This window comes from Argiope bruennichi, chromosome 10 (genome assembly GCF_947563725.1).
Source record: "Argiope bruennichi chromosome 10, qqArgBrue1.1, whole genome shotgun sequence".
NCBI classification, from domain to species: Eukaryota; Metazoa; Arthropoda; class Arachnida; order Araneae; family Araneidae; genus Argiope; species Argiope bruennichi.
The window spans coordinates 81434554-81454554 of NC_079160.1; the positions used below are offsets into that span (position 1 = coordinate 81434554).

Below are 20001 nucleotides of genomic sequence, written 5' to 3' on the forward strand. Positions count from 1 at the left end.
AAATATCAGCTCAGTGTAATATCTTTGTCACATTTAAAAAGTATTCGTTATACATATTAATATAACCTTTTACGTAACCAAGCGTTTGTGGCGGATTTAGATATTTTGCTATTTTAGGCCGTTAACATTATGGGTCCCTTCTGAATTAAATAGAACAACTTACTTCCACGTTTCAGCATATTTTAAATACGTTAATGAATTATTTTATGTTATTTATTAACTTTAGAGAATACATTTCTATTTATCGATTATAACTCCAAATTTCTAGGTTTTCTAAACAACATTATTGAAATAATGTTTTGTTTTCTTATAAATATTCTATGCTAATGAATATAATAAAACAAATCGAAACCTGATCAGTGGTACTAGATATTTTAATATTTTATAATTTATTTATAATTTTATTTGTATTATTATATTTATCAGTTAAGAAAATAAAAAGAATAATCTTACTTAATTGGCAATGAGGATAATAAAGACTTTAATCAACTTCCTCTCAGCCTAGCGACCTAAGACATTTCCCTAATCGGTAATCTGTCATAGACAGGCATGAATTCGAAGACTGAAATGTTTGTTTCAATATTACTTATTATAGACATTTTGAAATGTAATCGGTTTTAGTAATTTTCGTCGATTTTTGCTCTGATTGATTAAAATCAGATAAATATAAATTCAAACGTCATAATTAGAACAAGTTTGGAGTATTTTCTAATAAAAAGAATATCACATTCCATAAGCATCACATTTTGTAAAAACTGGCGAAATATCTTTTAATTTCTGAAATAAAACTGTTATTATTCTCTTATTTTCAAGACATAATCACTTTTCAATGAATAATCATATTGATACTTGTCTCCGGAATTGTAACTTACAGACTATATTTTGCCTTTTCAATGTGGCCAGAATTGCCAGAGACATTATAACCTAACTAACAAGAATCATTGCAATATTCTAAAATCATCAAATTTATAAAATTTCTAAAGCTAGAGGTGGGAGGGGACTGCAACTCCTCAGTCATAAACAACAAGCTGCCACTAATGGAAACAAAATATCCGTACTAGATTTCGTAATATTTGTTTATCTTTAAATAAAGGTTTTAGATACCTTATCCAATCTCTATTAATATTAAAAATGAATGCTTGTGTGAGTTGGCGCTCTATACGCCAAATTTTTTGACCCATTGCTACCAAACTTGACATATATATAATTTAGAGAATAAGAATATGCACCTCAGAGCGATTTTTTAAATTTTAATTATTAAAAATTAAACAACATTTGGGGGGTGATAAATTCCAAAAATATTACAGTTCTAAAATTAATTTTACATTGTCCTTGAAATTAAAAAAAATTTTGAATGATATCAATTTTTAAAATCAAATATTTAATAAAATATTTTAAATGTATTTTGCAATAATTATATTTCATTATTGAAGGCAAATCATTTGCAGTTTTACAGGGACAGAATGAATCACATGAGGAGCGAAGTGATCGCCCAGCCAATATAGTTTACAAAGAAATATTATGAAGCAAGCTGAATTATATTTTCATATCAAATTATACAGAGTTGATAAAAAGTGTGGAACAGTGGATACAATGACTTATTTGTATATTTTTTAAATTTTAAACAGCTTTTCTATTGCATATTTTTAGTGAATTGTTTTGTCTAAGAAGACATCATATTTTTACCTTTTTAACAGTCTAAATATTTCTGAATGTGTGCTATAAAAAATTTTTGTAGTTATTTTTGATGTTTTTTAAATATATTTTTATGTTTTTTTGATGTTGCGTGACATGCCGATATCATATTGTGTGGGGGCTAGACTTAAATTTCAAGCTAATTTTTCCTCTTGGATGTTATGCCACGGGTAATGCTGTGCGGGTACTGCTAGTACTTTATAAACGAAAAAGTTAAAAAATCAAGCATTTGAAGGTTAAAAAAATTATAAATTTCCATTCGTGGAATTCGTAGTCTAGAAAAAGGAAAGATTCTTATAGCTATGAAGCAATTTCTATCTACATGTGAAAGAGTTCTTGTTAAATCCCAAGATAGCGCACTTATGCTTGAAGGAAACCATGAGGAAAAAGCACCAAGATCAAATAAACTAACATATCTTCTGTCATCCTAAGTTATTGGAAAAATAAATCGATACTATCCGATTAAGATCAGAACATGCCATGAAGATTATCTTTTTTTCTTAATCAAATAAGTCGAATCTATCACTGACACGCGATACGCTGTCAATGCGAGACAGCCAATAAACGTTAGAAACTCTTAATTGGATTAACGGGTATAAGTAATAAATAACGATATTTTAATGCCGTTTCTATCTTTTATATAACATGTTCTTTGAGGCTAAGAATTTTGAAGTAAATTTATTCAGTATAAAATTTTGGATACCAACTAATATAATGTATTTTTTTATATACAAAATATAAAATGAGAAAGAATTATAATGGCAGAAAATTCAAATTCGAAATTTTGATGAATCTTCATGCTCCCGATCAATCAAATTTATTTCTGTTCGTAAAAAAAAAATTTGAATTTTTTAATAAAATCTGAACTTACTATTATACTTTTACTCACTGTTTTACCAGCTTTAAGATGAAATGTCTGGAACCAATACATAGACACAATAAATGAACCGTTTTTTTTCGGTACAGCACATCCTAAAAAAGGATTCTGCGTCAGGAAATAACCGCATCTAATCTAATTTAATTTAATCATGCTTCCGATCCGAGTTTTCCTTCTAATTTTTGAAACCACTGACCGAAATTTCCTGAATTAGTAAATTTTAATTTCAACAGAAATGAAATAAAATTTTTCTTAATTTTTTTTAATTCAACAAAAGCCACTGAGAAGCCGCCGTCACAAAAATGGCTCTAAAGCCATCTGATTAAGCGAACTTGAATCATAAACTACATTTGAGCATAAATTAGTTTGAAATAAAGAATTCGTGCAATATATTCTGTGTTCCAATATTCTAAGTAATAAATATTATGGTTCAGATATTCTGTGCATGAAAAGCTATATTTAAAGACAAAATTGTTCAGTTTATTAGAGACTCAAATTCTAACTCGTTTCAAAATATCTGTCACAATATCGTTTCAAAATATCTATCACAATATCACTATATCTATCAAAATATCTTAAGCTGGTGATACTGAGCTCGTAGCGTTTTTCATACAATAATATGAGTAATTAAAATCAGGGAAAATTCACGGAGTGTTTGAGATCTAAGGCTCTTAACCTCCGATCAATGTCCTTGGTTTAAGAAAATGACATTAAATATTATTGCACAACAAAAATTGAGATGTCTTTTAATATATATGAGAGCATGATATGAATATCAAATTAAGCATGACTGTGAAAGAGAAAGAAAAACCAGAGGCAGTGATCCCCCCAAAACATTCTCATATACGATCTAATAAAGGTGTTATCTCAGACAATGTCTTGCATGGCATTGGCATACAATAAGTACGAAATATTGACATTTGCTATGAATTTAGCATTTTCACTGAATCTTTCGTGTGATCCTTGGCGAGATTTTTGGCAGTTAATCACTGGCATGTGATTAACAACATTAGGAAATTGAATTTGTGTTTTAGTCGGGGTTTTTTCCAATAAATTGAGTCTATAATCTGACAAAAAAACTACACTTGTAGTCACAAAGCCTCGTAGCTCAAGTCATTATGTTTTTGATTTATCACGTAACCATGTTTCTGAAAGTACAGATTGACAGACAGTTAACCCCTTGTTAAAATTAGCTTAAATTTGGTACACGTCTGCATTGTAGATGTTAAATCTGTACATCGAATTTTATCAATCTAATTCTCTTCGTTTGGTAGTTATGGTAATAACTTATAATCGAACAACTGGACGGGCATATTTCTTCTGAACGAATTTTGCTCAAAATTTGATATTGTATACCAAATCTCATCCGTCTAGCTCAAACCGGTTTTGAGTTATCTTTATCAAAGACAGACAGAGAGGCGGACATATTCCAAAAATGCGTTTTTTTTCGCACTCAGAGAGTTCCAAAAAGCGAAGATTCGTCAAAATCTCAATCCGAATTTTATGATTACTGGCTACAATACTTTCTCTATATTACGTGTACAAGAAAGTAAACAAGTAATATATAAAAAAAATTAAGATAATTCCTACATATTTGCTTATATTGTTTATATATATATATCTATATCTTATATCATTTATGATAGGGTGTCGCGGCAGTAATCTCAGAACTTGGCGATTATTTGGCGACTTTGGCGCCCAAATGGAAATTACTGGACAAATTTAATTAATTAATTAATATATGAAAAAATTGTATATATATATATATATATATAAAGGGAGAGTGTGAACTAATAGTAGGAATTGAAAAATAAAGTGAGGTATCAGTAGTTAATGATTATTGCGCTTATCATTTTTTTACTCAAACAGTTGCCTGATTAACCTCTGTTTTGTTTTAACTCTGTAACTTGTTTTGATATTTATATTTTGTCTAGTCTGAAAGATTGACGTAACTGTCGAATGAAAACTTTCAGTAAGGACGGGGAGGGGGAGGAGATCTGCAGACATCGATTCTTTTTTAGAAATAGCACTGCCCTAAAATCTTATGCAATGATTGAGTAAGTCAGTTTGAATTACCACTTGCAAAAAGACGTCTGTAGACGTATTTCGTAAGACTTTCAAATGTCTATAAAGTCACATAATTAGATGGCAGTTATTGCCCTCATATGTAAGCCATATGTTTTTTATTAATATCGGATAATATATTAGAAATAATTGGTTTAATCGAACCATTTTTTTTCAATGTTTTATGCAGTTATATAAGGAATTTTGTCTCGTATTAGTAAGTTCTTTGATTTTTTTACCAAATGCGAAATTAAATTCATTAGAAATTTTGAAAAATCAAGTTGATGGAAATTGCAAGTCATTTTGTACCCTCACGAATGTCGATGCGCATACAATTTAGCAAAGATTTTGATTACAATAATTTGTAAATACGTATAATAAATTAAAACTTTTATTGTAATGCAAAATTTCATTTCTGAGCAAAACCATCAAATTGAAATTAAGTCTCTGCAAGTACACTGTCAGATACCAGATTTATCAAATATTAAATCATCCATTCTACTTTTTAATTTTCTCTATATGAAGTTCAGAGAAAGTATTGCAATGGTCAAAATTTTCGAACTCCAGAATTTGACAAATCCCTGAGACTCAAAAACACATTTTAGAAGATGCCTCTATGTCTGTAACAAAGATAACTAAAAAACTCTTTGAACTAGAAGGGTGAAATGTGGTATACGATTTTTTATACTAAGTTTGTAGATTTCTATCAAATTTTGATCTAAGTCTTTTTCATAGTAAATCTGTCTGTCCGGCTGTTCGAATATAAGTTCGAAGAGAGCTAGATGGATAAAATTCGGAACACACATTTAACATCTATAGTGTAGACAGCTATCAAATTTTGAGCCAAATTCAACGAGGAGGTCATCTTCTGTTGGTTCGTCATTTCAGAAACAGGCATAAGCAATGACTTAAATAAATCAAAGTTGGTAAGCTGTTTTGTGACTACAAGAGTCATTCTGTATCAAATTTTTGTTTCAATCAGTTGGCGAAAAAACTAAACAAATTAAACTTTCGGAATTAATCACAAGAAATTCGCCAAGGGTCACACAATCGATTCTGTAAAAATGCTAAATTTGTGCTAAAGATTAATATTTCGTAGCTTTTGTCGCCAATGTCATGCAAAACAATCTATAGGATATCTTTTTTGGAGAGTATACGAGAAAGTATTGGGAAGACCAATCTTGCTGGTTTATTTATTAAACTATTACTGTTCATTAAAAGCATAGATTAAATCAATTAAATGCACGATTGATAAAAGCAGACAATTCGTTTTATTTTTGTTCTTTCTTTTTCTCTTAAGGTGAAAGCAAGTTTTCACTTTCTTCATGCATCCATGTGGCAGAAACTCCGATTCGTAAATAACATGACTACAATGATAAAGCAAATTGTATTAGACTTCCGACTAAACAGAGCCTGCGTCCGCTAGGCTTTGGGGAAACCGAATAATCCGATAAAAAAATGCTATTAACCTAATTTTCCAATGAATAAAATTGTTGTTAATGTTAATTCTTCAGAAAATGTTAATTCTTTGTTAATTATAATTGGTCAGAATTATGTTCCTATCTATTTCATTATGCTCAATTACTTATGTACAACTTGGTGCTTTTATGAACACGAAGAAAAAAATATTGTGTATAAAAATGAATGCCATTGATTAATGAATCATAATAAATAAAATACAAAGTCTATGCAGATCATTATCTTTAGCCTCGCCTTTTTGTAGATATTATTTATCTATCTAAACCAAAACAACATCAGCTGACACACAATAGCAAGATATGTGTACGAATATACCGTTAAAGATATGCGTAAGTTCGCACCGTTATCCAATAATATTGTCACGTAGGTTCTTTAGTGTGGAACTCAATGACACACACAAGAAGTAGAACTAAACCAATTCATTAACTCAACTCTGAACTGAGAACACAGTGACTGACACATCTTCTGCTTTTATACTAGCAGGGAAAGTTCTAGAATACTTTTCTGGAGAACACTTGCCTGGTAAACTAAAGAAATGTCCAGAATCTTCTGGAACATGAAATAAAGGAAAACATAAAATCAAGGAATTAAATATTTATACAGACTATGAATCACATTGTCTCTAGCGGGATTCGAACTTACGGTCTCTTGATTATGACACCAGTGCTATGACCATTCGGTCATTGAGATTCGACTGTCCCTTTTCAATGCGGCAATATTTACACCTTTCATCTGTTCTCAAGAATGGTGAATAGTGTAGAAAAAGAAAATGCAGCAAAGCTAAAAAATTTGATTTGAGTTTTTGACGAGTCTTTATGTTTTAAAATTGTCTGAGTGCGAAAAAAAAATTGAAGGGTTTGCTGCAAAAAGGAGGTAGCTCCAATTATTCAATTTTGCAAAAAAAAAAAAAAAAAAAAAAAAAAAACGGCGGTAACACCAGCAGCTACCTCTATATTGCAACAAATTATTGAGACAAACAACTCCATCACTTGAGTTAACGCGAGAACTAACGATTGGAGCTATATCTTTCTGACACCAAACGAACAAGTTTTTATTTTACAACATAATAGTACATGTTAACTCTAAATTCCCCTAACTGGAGCTACGTCCTTTTTGCAGCAAACCCTTCAATTGTTGAATTAAATTGGTTTGTTTCCCTTCTGATACCGAAACTCATTAAAAACGGAAAAGTTGAAACAATTAGATAGCTAAATATATATATATGGTTTGAAGTACAAAAATTTTAAATGTCTATCGAATTCGGAATAAATCTGAAAAGGACGAAAGTCCATCCATGATAACTTAAAAACTCATTGGGAAAAACAGTTGCATTTTAGCATATGATTTTTCAATCGTGAATTTAATTTTTATCAAATTTTGGATAAATCCATTCAAAGATTGGCAGCCTTTCTACTCATGTATCTGTGATCTTCATGACTAAAAAATACAATAAACTGGATGAAAAACATTGATATGGAATCTTTACACGAAAATTCTAAATTCATGCCAATGTTTAAAGTAAATCCATCAAAGCATCAAGTATCTGTAAGTCTACTGTGTTATATGAACACTATAAATGAAAAGTAAATGAATGAGCATTGTAAATTTTAATATTGTATGGGAAAATCTACAATCCATCCCATGGGCTGTACGGTGAAAAAGTTAAACAGATTTAATAATAAATAATGATGCTTTTATCTGCTTGAAAACACGATACACAAGTAGTAAAAGTCGAAGTCGAAAAGTCAAGTAGTAAAAATCGAAGTCACAGTCGAAGCGCATACAAAACAGCATTTACAATAAACAGCAGCACACAAGCAGCATTTCAGTAATAAACAGTACCATAGAGAACTGGCCAGAGATCGACATTCCAAAGAAATAATTCATTCAACAACTCGCGTCTCTCAGTTCGACCAATAGATTCTGACTATTAACTCCATCTCTGGAGTTTTTATAGTCTCCATAGGAAGATATCAAAAATTCTAGAATAAACTCCGAACCTCGAGTCCTAATCGAGTTATCGCCAGATTCTTGAATATTTGACATCCTTCATTTTAGTCGCCAAATGGCCATTAAGTTCGCTGACAAGGTCGGGAGTCATTCACTCGTTATCTATTTAGAAGCCATTGCTACATCTGTAAAACTGTCTTTCTTACCAAGAGACTTATTAGGCAAGGCAACAATATTGCAAATTCGTAACTGTTATAATCGTTACATCGCATTTGTACATCAATATAAAAATTTAAATTTAATGAATCTGCAGGTAAGAATTTTTTCCCCTTTAATAAAGTTAATAATAAAATGTTTCATATTGTATAAACATACAAAACCGCCCTCAACTATCTTCCGAAGACCATATCATGACACGTGATAGCTAGATCACGTGTTACATATTGGTATCACATGATTGATACATATCAGCGAAGATTAATCACTGAGATTTAGAGTTTCTTTCACTGTTCATCGGTCAACAAAAATAACACATGATCAGTGCCAAAACAAAAATAGCGTAATATGATTACAGTTAAAATACTATATATTTATAAAATCAAGGGATAAGTTTGGAAAGTTATTTAAGGATACTAATAGAATAAGGAATAAGTTCTATAATAGAATAAAGTCGCAAACCAAAGAACTTTGATAGAGAATTGCAGTGTGATAGATTTGCCAATAAAAGAGACTAGCATTCATATTCAATGACACTTGGTAAATTTGTGGAACGCAATATAATGTTTTTTGTTTTGTTTAGCAGATCTGAAAATATTAGTTGCTATTCCTTAATTTTTAATTAAATCATGTGCTTCTTTTTACTACAAATACCATTCCTTTATGGTTTATATATTCTAATATAAATTAGTTGTTGTCGTTTGAAAGCTTCCATATTTCATAGCTACAATTGTAATTCTAAGAGCTGAATTTTTCACTCCATTCATGGGTACATACTTTAAAACATCTGCTTTCAAATTTTCATTGCATTTCTTCCAGCAGTGTGACCGTTGGAGTCTTACATACAGCAACAGTTTCATAACTCACGATAAAGATTCTCTTGTATTCTGTGGCGGATTTAAGCATCTTGCGATGCTAGGCAATGGTATTTTCATAACACAATCTTTATATTTTAGTCATGTCAATTTCATTTTTAACTTGAGTTTCAGTTTGTTGGCAAAAAAGTCACCTTTGACTATGCTGCGGAAACCCTGTTGTATCACAACATTTGTTTCAATTTATAATAAATTATGAAATATAAATCTAGTTCCAATGTTTAAAAATGCGGCAACCATTGTGATGAGAAATAATGGTGATAACTTAATTAACATTTTTAAGTTAATCAGAGCATTACTAATTTGTTTTAAATGATTTATTGATTTCTTTTCATTATAATTCGTGCCTTCACGGCGTCTACATTTTTACTCAAAAATAATTAAGTGGATTCTCAATATATCAAAATAATGTAATAAATAAATTCAATTCAATAGATAAGAACTTAATCATTTTTATTTTGACAAAACATTAAAATTATCCTAATACAATTCAAAATATTAATATTATCCTAATACAATTCAAAATATTAATATTATCCTAATTCATTCTTTTACAAATTTATTTACTTAGAAACTTGACTAATCTTTTCAATCGATCTCTCGGCCAGCCCTCTTTAGCCCATCGGCTATAGGCAACTATTTAGCTTATTTTGTGAGAAATCCACCTTTGCTTTTAACGATCGATATTTGTACTTGCTATCTCAACAAATATAATCAGACAGATATAAGTTTAATAGTTGTCTGATCCGTTTAGAAACATCCTGCATAAAAATATTACCCTTAAAAAATGCATATTCTGCGCTTGAACTTGATAAGGTATCTAAATATTGTAATGGAAAATTTCCAATATACTGTACGCGATGAAAAATCCAACAGCTCAATAACTTATAAAAATATCTTGTTCTTCACGAAACCACAGTAGCAAAACATAGCCGAAATATACAAAAGGACTGCACTAACAATAAACAGATTATTGTCAACAAATCAGTAATAAACAACCGTATCAACATAAAGTGCTCAGAGAGAATTGGGAGGAGAGAGATTTTAGTCAATTACTCTCTCTCTCAACTCGTCTACTGCTTTCCGCTGAACAAGTCCTAACTGAATAACCATTACTGACTCGATTATTCCAGTGACTCTCGCTCTCTTTTCCAGCATTTTATGGTTTCTGTAACAAAGCAAAAAAAATTCTAAAAGAATTACTATAATTCGAGTTCTAATGGAGCTATCGATAAGATTCTTGAATATTTAAGATCCTTCATTTTTTCCGCCAAATGATCACCAAGGTTGTCGCCAACGCCGGGAGTCATTGATTCAGCGTCCATTAGAGTTATTAGTAATACCATATTCCATATCAAGAAACTTACTGCGCTGGTAAGCAAAATCATAAATTCATAGCAACATATATTGGTATTTTTTAATAAATTGGTCAATTAACTGTGTGGGCATATTTTTATTTAAAAATGATAAAAAGGCTCCCTTTATATTTGAAATTAATCATGTTTAATTTCAGACCATCCCTCTCCTTAAAAAATCACTTATTTCTTTTCCATTCTTATAAAATATTTCTACAACCTATTTCGAAAGCTTTATCTTCATCTTTTTTATCTCTATAGAGAAAAAAGGGGTGAAACTCTGACGTAAGAATATCAAATAAACACCGTGAGAAGAATCTGATAACTAATCAACCAAGATGACGAAATAAAAAAAAACGGAATCAGTCTGTCAGTACACTTATTAAAATATTGAAAGTTTGAAGTCAAGTAGCTGAAAGGCAACTTCGCACTTAGATCAATTTTATTCGCTTTCATGCAGATTAGATTCGAGGTCAGGTTACCACGTATATAGTTTTACACGTGACTATAGAAGGTAAAAGTAAACAGTGCGGCACTTGTAAGCAAACGATAATGATTACATTTGTCGAATGATTGGAAAACAGCTGAAAGATTATTTCGCGCATCAAAAATATGTTAAGCTATTTGAATCCATACATTACACAGAGAGGAAGATAAAAAATTATTGATAAAATATTGTTTAACGCATTAACTCGCATTTACGAAGTATGTCATAGGAAACTGCTGTCAAATTAAGAGTCTGCAAATTTCTCTGGCGGTGAATGGGTTAATAATGATATCATAAGCTAGATACTATCTGTAATCTACCTGATGTGATATGCAACATGCAAATATCTTCAACATATAGAGTAGGCTTATAAAAAATATTTTGCTTGATTTCCAACAATAAACAGAATTATTCTGAAATTCAAACCGCTTTCATTATTTCATCAATTATCTGAGCGCGTCATTTTCTTCTATTGTTTAAAGTTAAGGCAGAAAGATTTTATTTAATATCTGTGTTATTTATGAGAAGTATTAAAAAATGAAGTTATAATATCGTGAAGTTTAGAAGATAAATGAACCGAATATTTATATTTTTAACAACGGCATGATTTTTTAAGGGAAAAGTTATTGTACATAATAAACAGAGCATATGTAAAGGACAGTGAAAATAACACGATATTAATGTGTGATAATTCGTCGGACTTATGGATATGAAATTACATCTATAGAATTTAAACAAAATACTGCCAATATTCTCAGTGATCCAACTGGTGACAAAATGAGTTTAATTTTAATTAAAGAAGAAAGGCTCGCTCTATGGAGAATAAAACTAAGTGAATTATGAAAATTTAAATATTACTATCTTACAAAAACGCACGATTTTAGACTATTCCATTGACCGTCACATGCACCATTTAGTGCCCAGGATTTCCTAAGGCTGATTAGACGAAGATAATAAAAACGTAGATTGTACTAAAATTGTATTATTCAAATAATAATTCAAGTAAATACTTCACTGATTAAATTCGTCGAAAATAAAATAAATAAACATTTCTAAACAAATATAAAAATTACCTTCTTATTTTTGTCCCCATTATAAAACATCGTCAAATCTACAACTTTGCCTTCCATGATGACCAAATGAGCAGGAATGTGTGCTTATAGACACTTGTTGCGTTCCTTTTCTCGCAATGACCACACTGCCGAAGGAACCTTAAAAATTCTCGACAGTATCGTCCGATTCGAATTTTTCAACAAGGCGATAAGAACCGATCAAAATACGATTAGCGAAGTTCAAAAGTTCGCAACCTTGCTTTCTATCAGATTTTCCCACACTGTTAAAGAAAGATCTGTATCAAGCTTCCAGCCAGATTTGTTTGGAAAGCATTTTGATAACAAGACAAGGAGAACTCTTCCTGGTACTTGGTAACAGACATATTTTGTCATCTAAAGATGTACTCTTCTTATTGGTGTACTCAATTTTCCTCGCAGAAGTTTCCATATCTATCAACATCAAAGCATTCAAATACGCATTATTTGAGCTTTAAATATCCAAACATGCGTAGCTGAGTGTGTGGGTTAACCTATTTCAGTAATATCATCAAATTATAATTAACCGTACATTTATTCCTGAAGATTGTTGATAAATTGAACGTTATGAGTGCCGTTTTTACTTTTTCGTATATATAGTGTAGAGAAAGTATACTCGAGATTTTGACGAATCTTCACGTTTCTGATTACCCTGTGTTCGAAAAATCTATTTCTATAGAATGTCCGTCTGTCTATCTGTGACAGAGATAACACAAAAACGCTTTGAGATAGACGGTTGAAATTCGGTACGCAATCTTAACACCACATTTGCAGATTTCTGTCAAATTTTGAGTAGAATCTGTTCAAAAGAAGTACTTCTGCCTGGCTGTTCGAATATGAGTTAGCACAATAACTGAACAACAAATAACCCTTAATAGATAAAATTCGGTACAAAGATTTAACATCTTTAATGTATATATCTATCAAATTTTGAGCCGAATCGAACGAAGGGTTGACCGTTTGTAGGTCTGTACTTTCAGAAACATGCAAACGTGATAACTCAAAGACGCAGTGGCTTAAATATATCAAATTTGACATGGAATTCTGTGACTACAAGAACAGTTTTGTGTCAAATTTTTATTTCAGTCGGTTGATAAAACGTATCTAAAACACAAATTCCGATTTTCAGATACTATTAATCGCATACCAGGGATTAATTGCCGAATCACTCTTCAAAAATGACATGATAGATTCAATAAAAATGCTAAATCACACCGAAAGTTAACATTTCGTAACTATAGACGCCAGATTCACTTCTAATATATTCTCTAATTCTCTAATGCGTTCTCTAACATAATAAGTGTTTATTGGAGAGTATGCGAGAAAGTTTTGGGGAAACTGCAATCACTGGTTTTCTTCAAATTTCAAAGAAATGTGGGGGAGAAAGGGGCAAATGCAGAGAATAAAATGAATTTATTACCGAAAGTTATGTATATTCATGATTACTTTCCAGTCTAATTGGCTTAAAGATTTAGGCGTTTGTCATATCGGCGAATCAGTTTCCTATACCCGTTCCGAAACACGTTGCCGCCTTGAAGTGAGATGAGACTTAACGATTTTTTCACGCTTTTCTTTAAATTGACGTTATTGTTTCGACACCCTAACCCATTTTTCAATTCAGGATAGAGATAAAAATCATTCGGTTCTAAATCAGGTTCTCCATTAAGGAGGACAAAGTTATAAAAATGTCGCAACAGAAGATTTTGTTCGACGAGTTGATCAAGCTGTCTGAAAAAAAAAAAAAAAAAACTACTGGAATCACAGGTCAAGAATTGGCAGACTGGCATGCCAAAATTTCGATTTAGAAGAACGAATGTTTAGACATTCCTGTTCAATATTCTTTTTTGAAAGAAAATTCAAAGAATTTCTAGACTAATGAGGTACTTCAAAGAAACGTGAACGGTAAAATTTGAGAAAGAGCTTATTAGCATCCGATATTTGAATTAATCACTGAGGTTTAGGTTTAGTTATATTAACGTCCCGTTTGAAGCAACACTTGGGCTATTTTGGGACGGACCTCATAATTTTGAACCGCGATCAGATGACGAAGACGACACCTGAGCTGGCACCCCCCTCTCCACACCACACCAGGGGAAGGACGTTTGGTCAGGACGGATTTAACGTGCAACAGATCCCCTTACACGACAGTTCTTCGGTAGAACCGGGTCTCGAACCTCAAACCCTCCAGCTCCGAAGCCGTGACCTTACCACCAGGCCACCGCGGCCTGATTAATTATCGGTATACGGTTAATACACAAGTAGCAGAAAGCCGAATATGTATTTTGAATACTTTTTTGATGACCGATTATAGGCAAAATTTGACTCGGAACCAGAGACATAATTTCAAACAGGGTTATGTATGGTATCTTCGAAATTTTCTTACATACTCTCATATAAATGTAATTGTGTATTATAAACCGCATGTCATTAGCCGACAAAAGTTACGAAAGAGCATATCAGTATGCGCTATTTGGCGATTAATCACTTGGATGCGGCTTATACAGAAGCAGCAGGAAAACGAATTAGTTTTAACGCTTTTTTTCAACAAATTATAAATAAAATTTGACAGTTGTAGCCATGGGATTACACACCGAATTTCATCGATAAAAATTATTTAGCTTATCAGTTATTAATTTACATGCATGTGAAAGTACAGAGGGACATGAAGCGATATGAGATGCGCGAGGATAGAGCCTGGGTCCTTGTGGTTAGCAGTCCAGTAACATAACCATTATACCAAAGCAATTGCTCGAGTAGAAGAGCTGTTAACTGGCTTATATGCTATTCACCACAGACAGATGATCCTGTGATAGATTTGATTCCAAATTTGATTTTTTTAAAATCTGCATTCTAGATGCTAAAGTTGTGTACCAAATGTCATTTGTTGCGGATTGTACATAGATGGCGCTCCCGCCTGTTGTTTACTTCCTGTTTGTAAACATCCACCCCCGAGAATGGGGACTTGCGTGGCAGGCACGGACCCCAGCGGTAATGGAATTTACCCTGAGCGTTAAACTCTGTTGTTATTGTTAATAAAAAATATCTAAAGGCACCGAGAGTTGGACGTTTTTCATTAAGCGCCCCCACTGACCACAGTTCCAACATCATTTAACCAACTCTTTGCCCTTTGAAGTTATCAAATTCTTTGCATCTGAACAACAAGACGGACGGAATTCTTTTGATTGGATTTCATTAAAAATTTGACAGAAATTTTAAAATTATTTCCAAAAATCCATGTATTAAATTTCCTCCATCTTTCTGAAGGCGTTTTGGAGTTATCGTGTTCAAAGACAGACAGACAAACATGATGCTAAAAATGTGTTTTAAGAACTCGAGGAAATCTGAAACGTGGAGCTTCGTCAAAATCTCGATTTCGAATTTTTTCACATTACAATACTTCTTCTATACTTCTTGTGTGAGAAAGTAAAAATGGCACTCTTGAAGTAGTTAAGGACTTTATTTATCATAATTCAGAGATGGAATCTTTTGAAGATTACTATTTTTACGTGTACACGAATAAGTACAGATAGATAAAACATCCTGAGAAATATACCTTTATAATAATTGTTTTGCGGAGAATTGAATGTGTGTACAAGCGTATGTATGTATATATGTGTGAGAGATAAAGTAAATTTAAGACATGTTTTTAGTAAAATTAAAAAAATTTCTTGTTGTAATTACAATTATAGTTTAACTTCAGAATTAAAAAATAGTACAAAACTGTTAAAAGTGCCCCCTTTCTTAAGTACTTTCGCTTTCTTCTGTGATAAAATTCGATGATTAAAGTATAGAAAATTTTTGTAAAACAGCGGCTTCAAGGTATTAACCCTTATGTTCATTTTGTATAGTATACCATAAATACAACTTTATAAAAATATACTACCACTATAAAATAATTTTTAACTTAGTTTTATTAAACGATTTTTATTACACGATTTTTTTAAATTTATTTCTTGATGTTTTTTATAGCGTAAAGAAGCTATCTACATACATTTTTTTTTCTTCAAAAAAGCAATCTTGCCACGATAAGGGTTAAAATAAGTTACATAATAATCAAAATTTGAAGTTTAAAAATATTTTGATCAATGAATTATTTAGTCGTAGTTATGCAAAAATTTTATTGAAATTTTTGTTGTTGTTTCTTATGGCACTTGCCACTGACAAGCCCGCTGTTACGAAGACAGCGATTTTAAGCCGAAGGTGGGGCGTCTCTTGTTTTTATAGTAGCGCTAAGGGCCAAGAGTATGACTTTGCTACTCACGCATCATTCATTCGCTTGCACAACCCCTTTTTACAAGAGGGCACATTCACACATCTCACAAATAGAACAACGGAAGAACAACCATGCCCAAACCGGGACTCGAAGCCGGGAGGCCCAGATCACGGGGAAGAAGCGCTACCCCTATGCCAGGACGCCGGCTTTGAAATTTTTACTAACCATTAATCCTGGCGAACTAACTGGTCATCAAAAGCGACTAATGCTAAATATATGGGTAGTTTACATAAAGAATAAGAAAGTAAAATTACAATACCACGATAATTAAAGGATAGATCGTCTTGTAATTGTCTCTTTTTAGCAGCACTCTAATGTCATGGGCTTGTCGAGTTAAAGAGAATCTGACCATTAAAATATATTACAAAGACATTGCATTTAGAGCGCGCATCTGAAACACCAAAAAAAAACTATTTAGACGAGCAATATGTTGTTATGGAATTTTTCCAAAATCTGTCTGTGTGTTGTATGATGAAATGTTGAATTGGCTCAGCAACAAATAATGATGCTTTATTCTACCAGAAAACATAAATACACGACTAAAAATCAGCCCCCCCCCTCGTCGAAGTGCGCATGAACAGCACATTAACAGCAGATCGCTATTAAACCATTGTAAGGGCACAAAACAATAAAAGAGAACTAAAGGATTGTCTCTGATTCAACTCGCTACTACTGACTATTTGTCTTCAGCTATATCTCTCAGACTTTTATAGTTTCCATGATATGGCAAAAGAAGTTTCTAGAGCAACAGGAGGAAATTATTTCCTAATGGAGTTATCGCCAAGATTCGAATATTCAGGGTCTTTCATTTTTCTCGCCAAAGTCGCAAAGTTCTTGGCCAAGCTACCAAATAATCGCCAAGCTTGCCGAAAGGCTGGAAATCATTGACTGTTAATCCATTCAGCAGACATACTATATCTATAAAATGAGGATAGGAGGCCAGTAACCAATTCGTAACAATATTAATCATGAAAGACAATTGTACATTAACAAAATCTTGAAATATTAAGGATAAATATGAATCCGGACTGAATACCCGAGGGTCAGTTCAAGCAAGGCTTCAAATCAAAGATTTTTTTCCCTCTAAATGGCTTGCTCGTTGTCCAAAAATTGATCCCTAGGCACTCGAAAATTATATCAAAATGGAATTCCGGAAAACAAGAATTAATATACAAAAAATATAAATACAGTAAAATGCTCAAAACATGAAATTCGAATAACACAATACAAATAGAAATCCCACAAATATTGATAAATAGGCTAGGATTAAGAACAAAAACGAGTTCTTATATATAATTTGAGCATAAAAAAAGGGATAGCTCAAACTTTCCATATTGAATTACAACAACAACAAAAAAATCAAGCCGCTAATGGCGCGAAATCAGTCACGGCTCCTAGCCACAGCGCATTATTTTCATGCACCTCTAGTTTGATAATGATATCATGAGACTTGGTTCTATTAGGATGATTCATATACATGATGAACAGAACAGGTGTTAGGCTTTTAAAATAACACAGTTACATTATCTGTCACAATTTAATGCTTAAAAATATTTTCTTGAATGAATCATAAACTTTAAACAAAGCACAAGACGCAATAGAACGCAGCTGGTCACCAAAGGCGGTTGGTTTTTAAATAGGTTGGTAATTGGTTTTAAACTGCAAAGTTTGTAGAATATTTATACGATTTTTAATTTATCCCAAATATGTTAATCCCTTATAAATTCTTTAAGTCAAATTAGAAACTTAACGAACAAATATACATATATTAATCAGAAATAAAATAAAATATAATTTTAAAGATTTATTTAAAATATTCACCCAAGAATTATATTTATTGCTCTAACTAAAACAATAGTAATATTATCTTGACGGTATTTTTCCCTTTTATTTCAAAGATAAATTTTAATATCTTCCTTTGATAAATGAAGGAAATACATTCCTATATCTGATGTAACCGATTGACAAAGAAATTAGAGATATATCTAACAGGGAAATCCCCATTTTTTTGAAAAATGATATCAAATATTTTTCTCTGTATATATATATACAATGGAAATTTTATCTTTCAAAGACTAAATAAAAATCGAATCCTTCTACGAATCTATTTAATTCTTCTGTTTGAGATTAAAGATTGTGTGTTGTATCATTATTGTCTAGAAATATAAACATTGTCAAAAATTAGTAATGGCGAATTATGAGGAATATGAAAAACCTCATTTTACAGTGATTTGGACGCTTGAAAATGTTACAAAGCGGGTTCTTTCGAAGTTGACCAGTCCACCATTCATTGCAGACACGATTGACAAAAAAGAGTGGTGTTTAGTCGTATGGGAAAGAAAAGGTAAAATTTTCTGTCGACCTTGCAAGAACCACGAATCTGGCATCGTTGAAATAGAATACGAAACGGCAATAATCACAGCTAGTGGATCCATATTAAATGAAAAAAGACAAAAGAAATGTATAGATTCGAAGTGCGAGCATCTGGTAAGAATCTCTTCAGGTGCTGGCGAAAATGTGCTCTTGGAAGAAAAGGACATGTCAGATCTTGAAGGAATCCTCACCATTCGTTGCAGGATATGGAAACCAGGATATGAGTGTATTAGACCCAGTTTTTGTTTCGCTCACACAAGACTGAAGCAGGAACGACGATATTTCACGTGGGTCATACCTGAATTTAGTTCTTTTTTAATAGGACAGAGACGAAGTTTTCACCTTCAAGTCACTCCTAGAGGAAACTTGTTGCGTGTACTTGATCTGTTTTTGCTGTCCGATGACAACGAAGATAAGATATGCATTGAGACGTCTAAGGAGTTTCCTTATGAAGTCTCTAGTAAGGTATCTGTCATGGATGCTGCAGGGAATATTATATGTTCAAAATCCATTTCAGGAGATGCGGCATTAATTAAATTATGGAAGCTAATGGGTAATAAGAGTTTATATTTACCTAATGATACCCTGCACTTAAGATGCCAATGTGAAATTGATTTTGGAGTTGTTTCTCATCGAATCGAGAACTATGAGCAATTTGCAATGTCAGCGGACAAGCAGGAAATTGGCACTTCAGCAATGAATGAGGATAGATCCGAACAAATTTTTTGCTGTCCAAAATGCTGTCCATTGAAGAAAGCTGTGAAAAAATATTATGAAGATAAAGAACTGACTGATATCATTCTCCGAGTTGGTAACGAATCGTTCCCTGCTCATAAAATCGTCCTCAGTGCCAAATCAAAAGTGTTTGAAGAAATGCTCACCAAAGACAAAAGCAAAAAGGGAAAAAGAGCTTTAGAACTTACCGATTTGGATTCTGATACTCTGCGCCGCTTACTTTTATACATGTACTCTGAGGAAGTGAAAGACCTTACAACAGAAAGTGCCATGAAACTGCATAAAGTAGCCATTAAGTATGAATTGCAAGATCTTAGAGAGACATGTTCAACGTTTTTGGAATCCAACCTTACTATATCTAATATTTTCTCGGTCTTGAATTTTGCAGAAAAACAAAGAAATGGAAATCTTAAATCTGCTACTAGAATCTTCATCTTTGAACACGCTGATGAGATTTTTAAATCTACTGATTGGAAAAACTTCAAGAAAAAGAATCCTATGTTAGCAATGGATGTCGTGAAATGTGTCGATTCA

The 20001-nt window shown here is 32.1% G+C and overlaps 1 protein-coding gene across 1 annotated transcript in view; it reads right to left on the bottom strand.

Annotated features, from left to right (window-relative positions):
• LOC129988669 (protein henna-like) overlaps positions 1-12229 on the bottom strand; it is a 48098-nt gene extending 35869 nt beyond the window's left edge. The window contains exon 1 of the mRNA XM_056096939.1: positions 12072-12229. Coding sequence (XP_055952914.1) covers positions 12072-12128 — 57 coding nt within the window. The 5' untranslated portion in view covers positions 12129-12229. The remainder of the gene's footprint in view (positions 1-12071) is intronic.
• Between the last annotated feature and the right edge of the window lie 7772 nt (positions 12230-20001).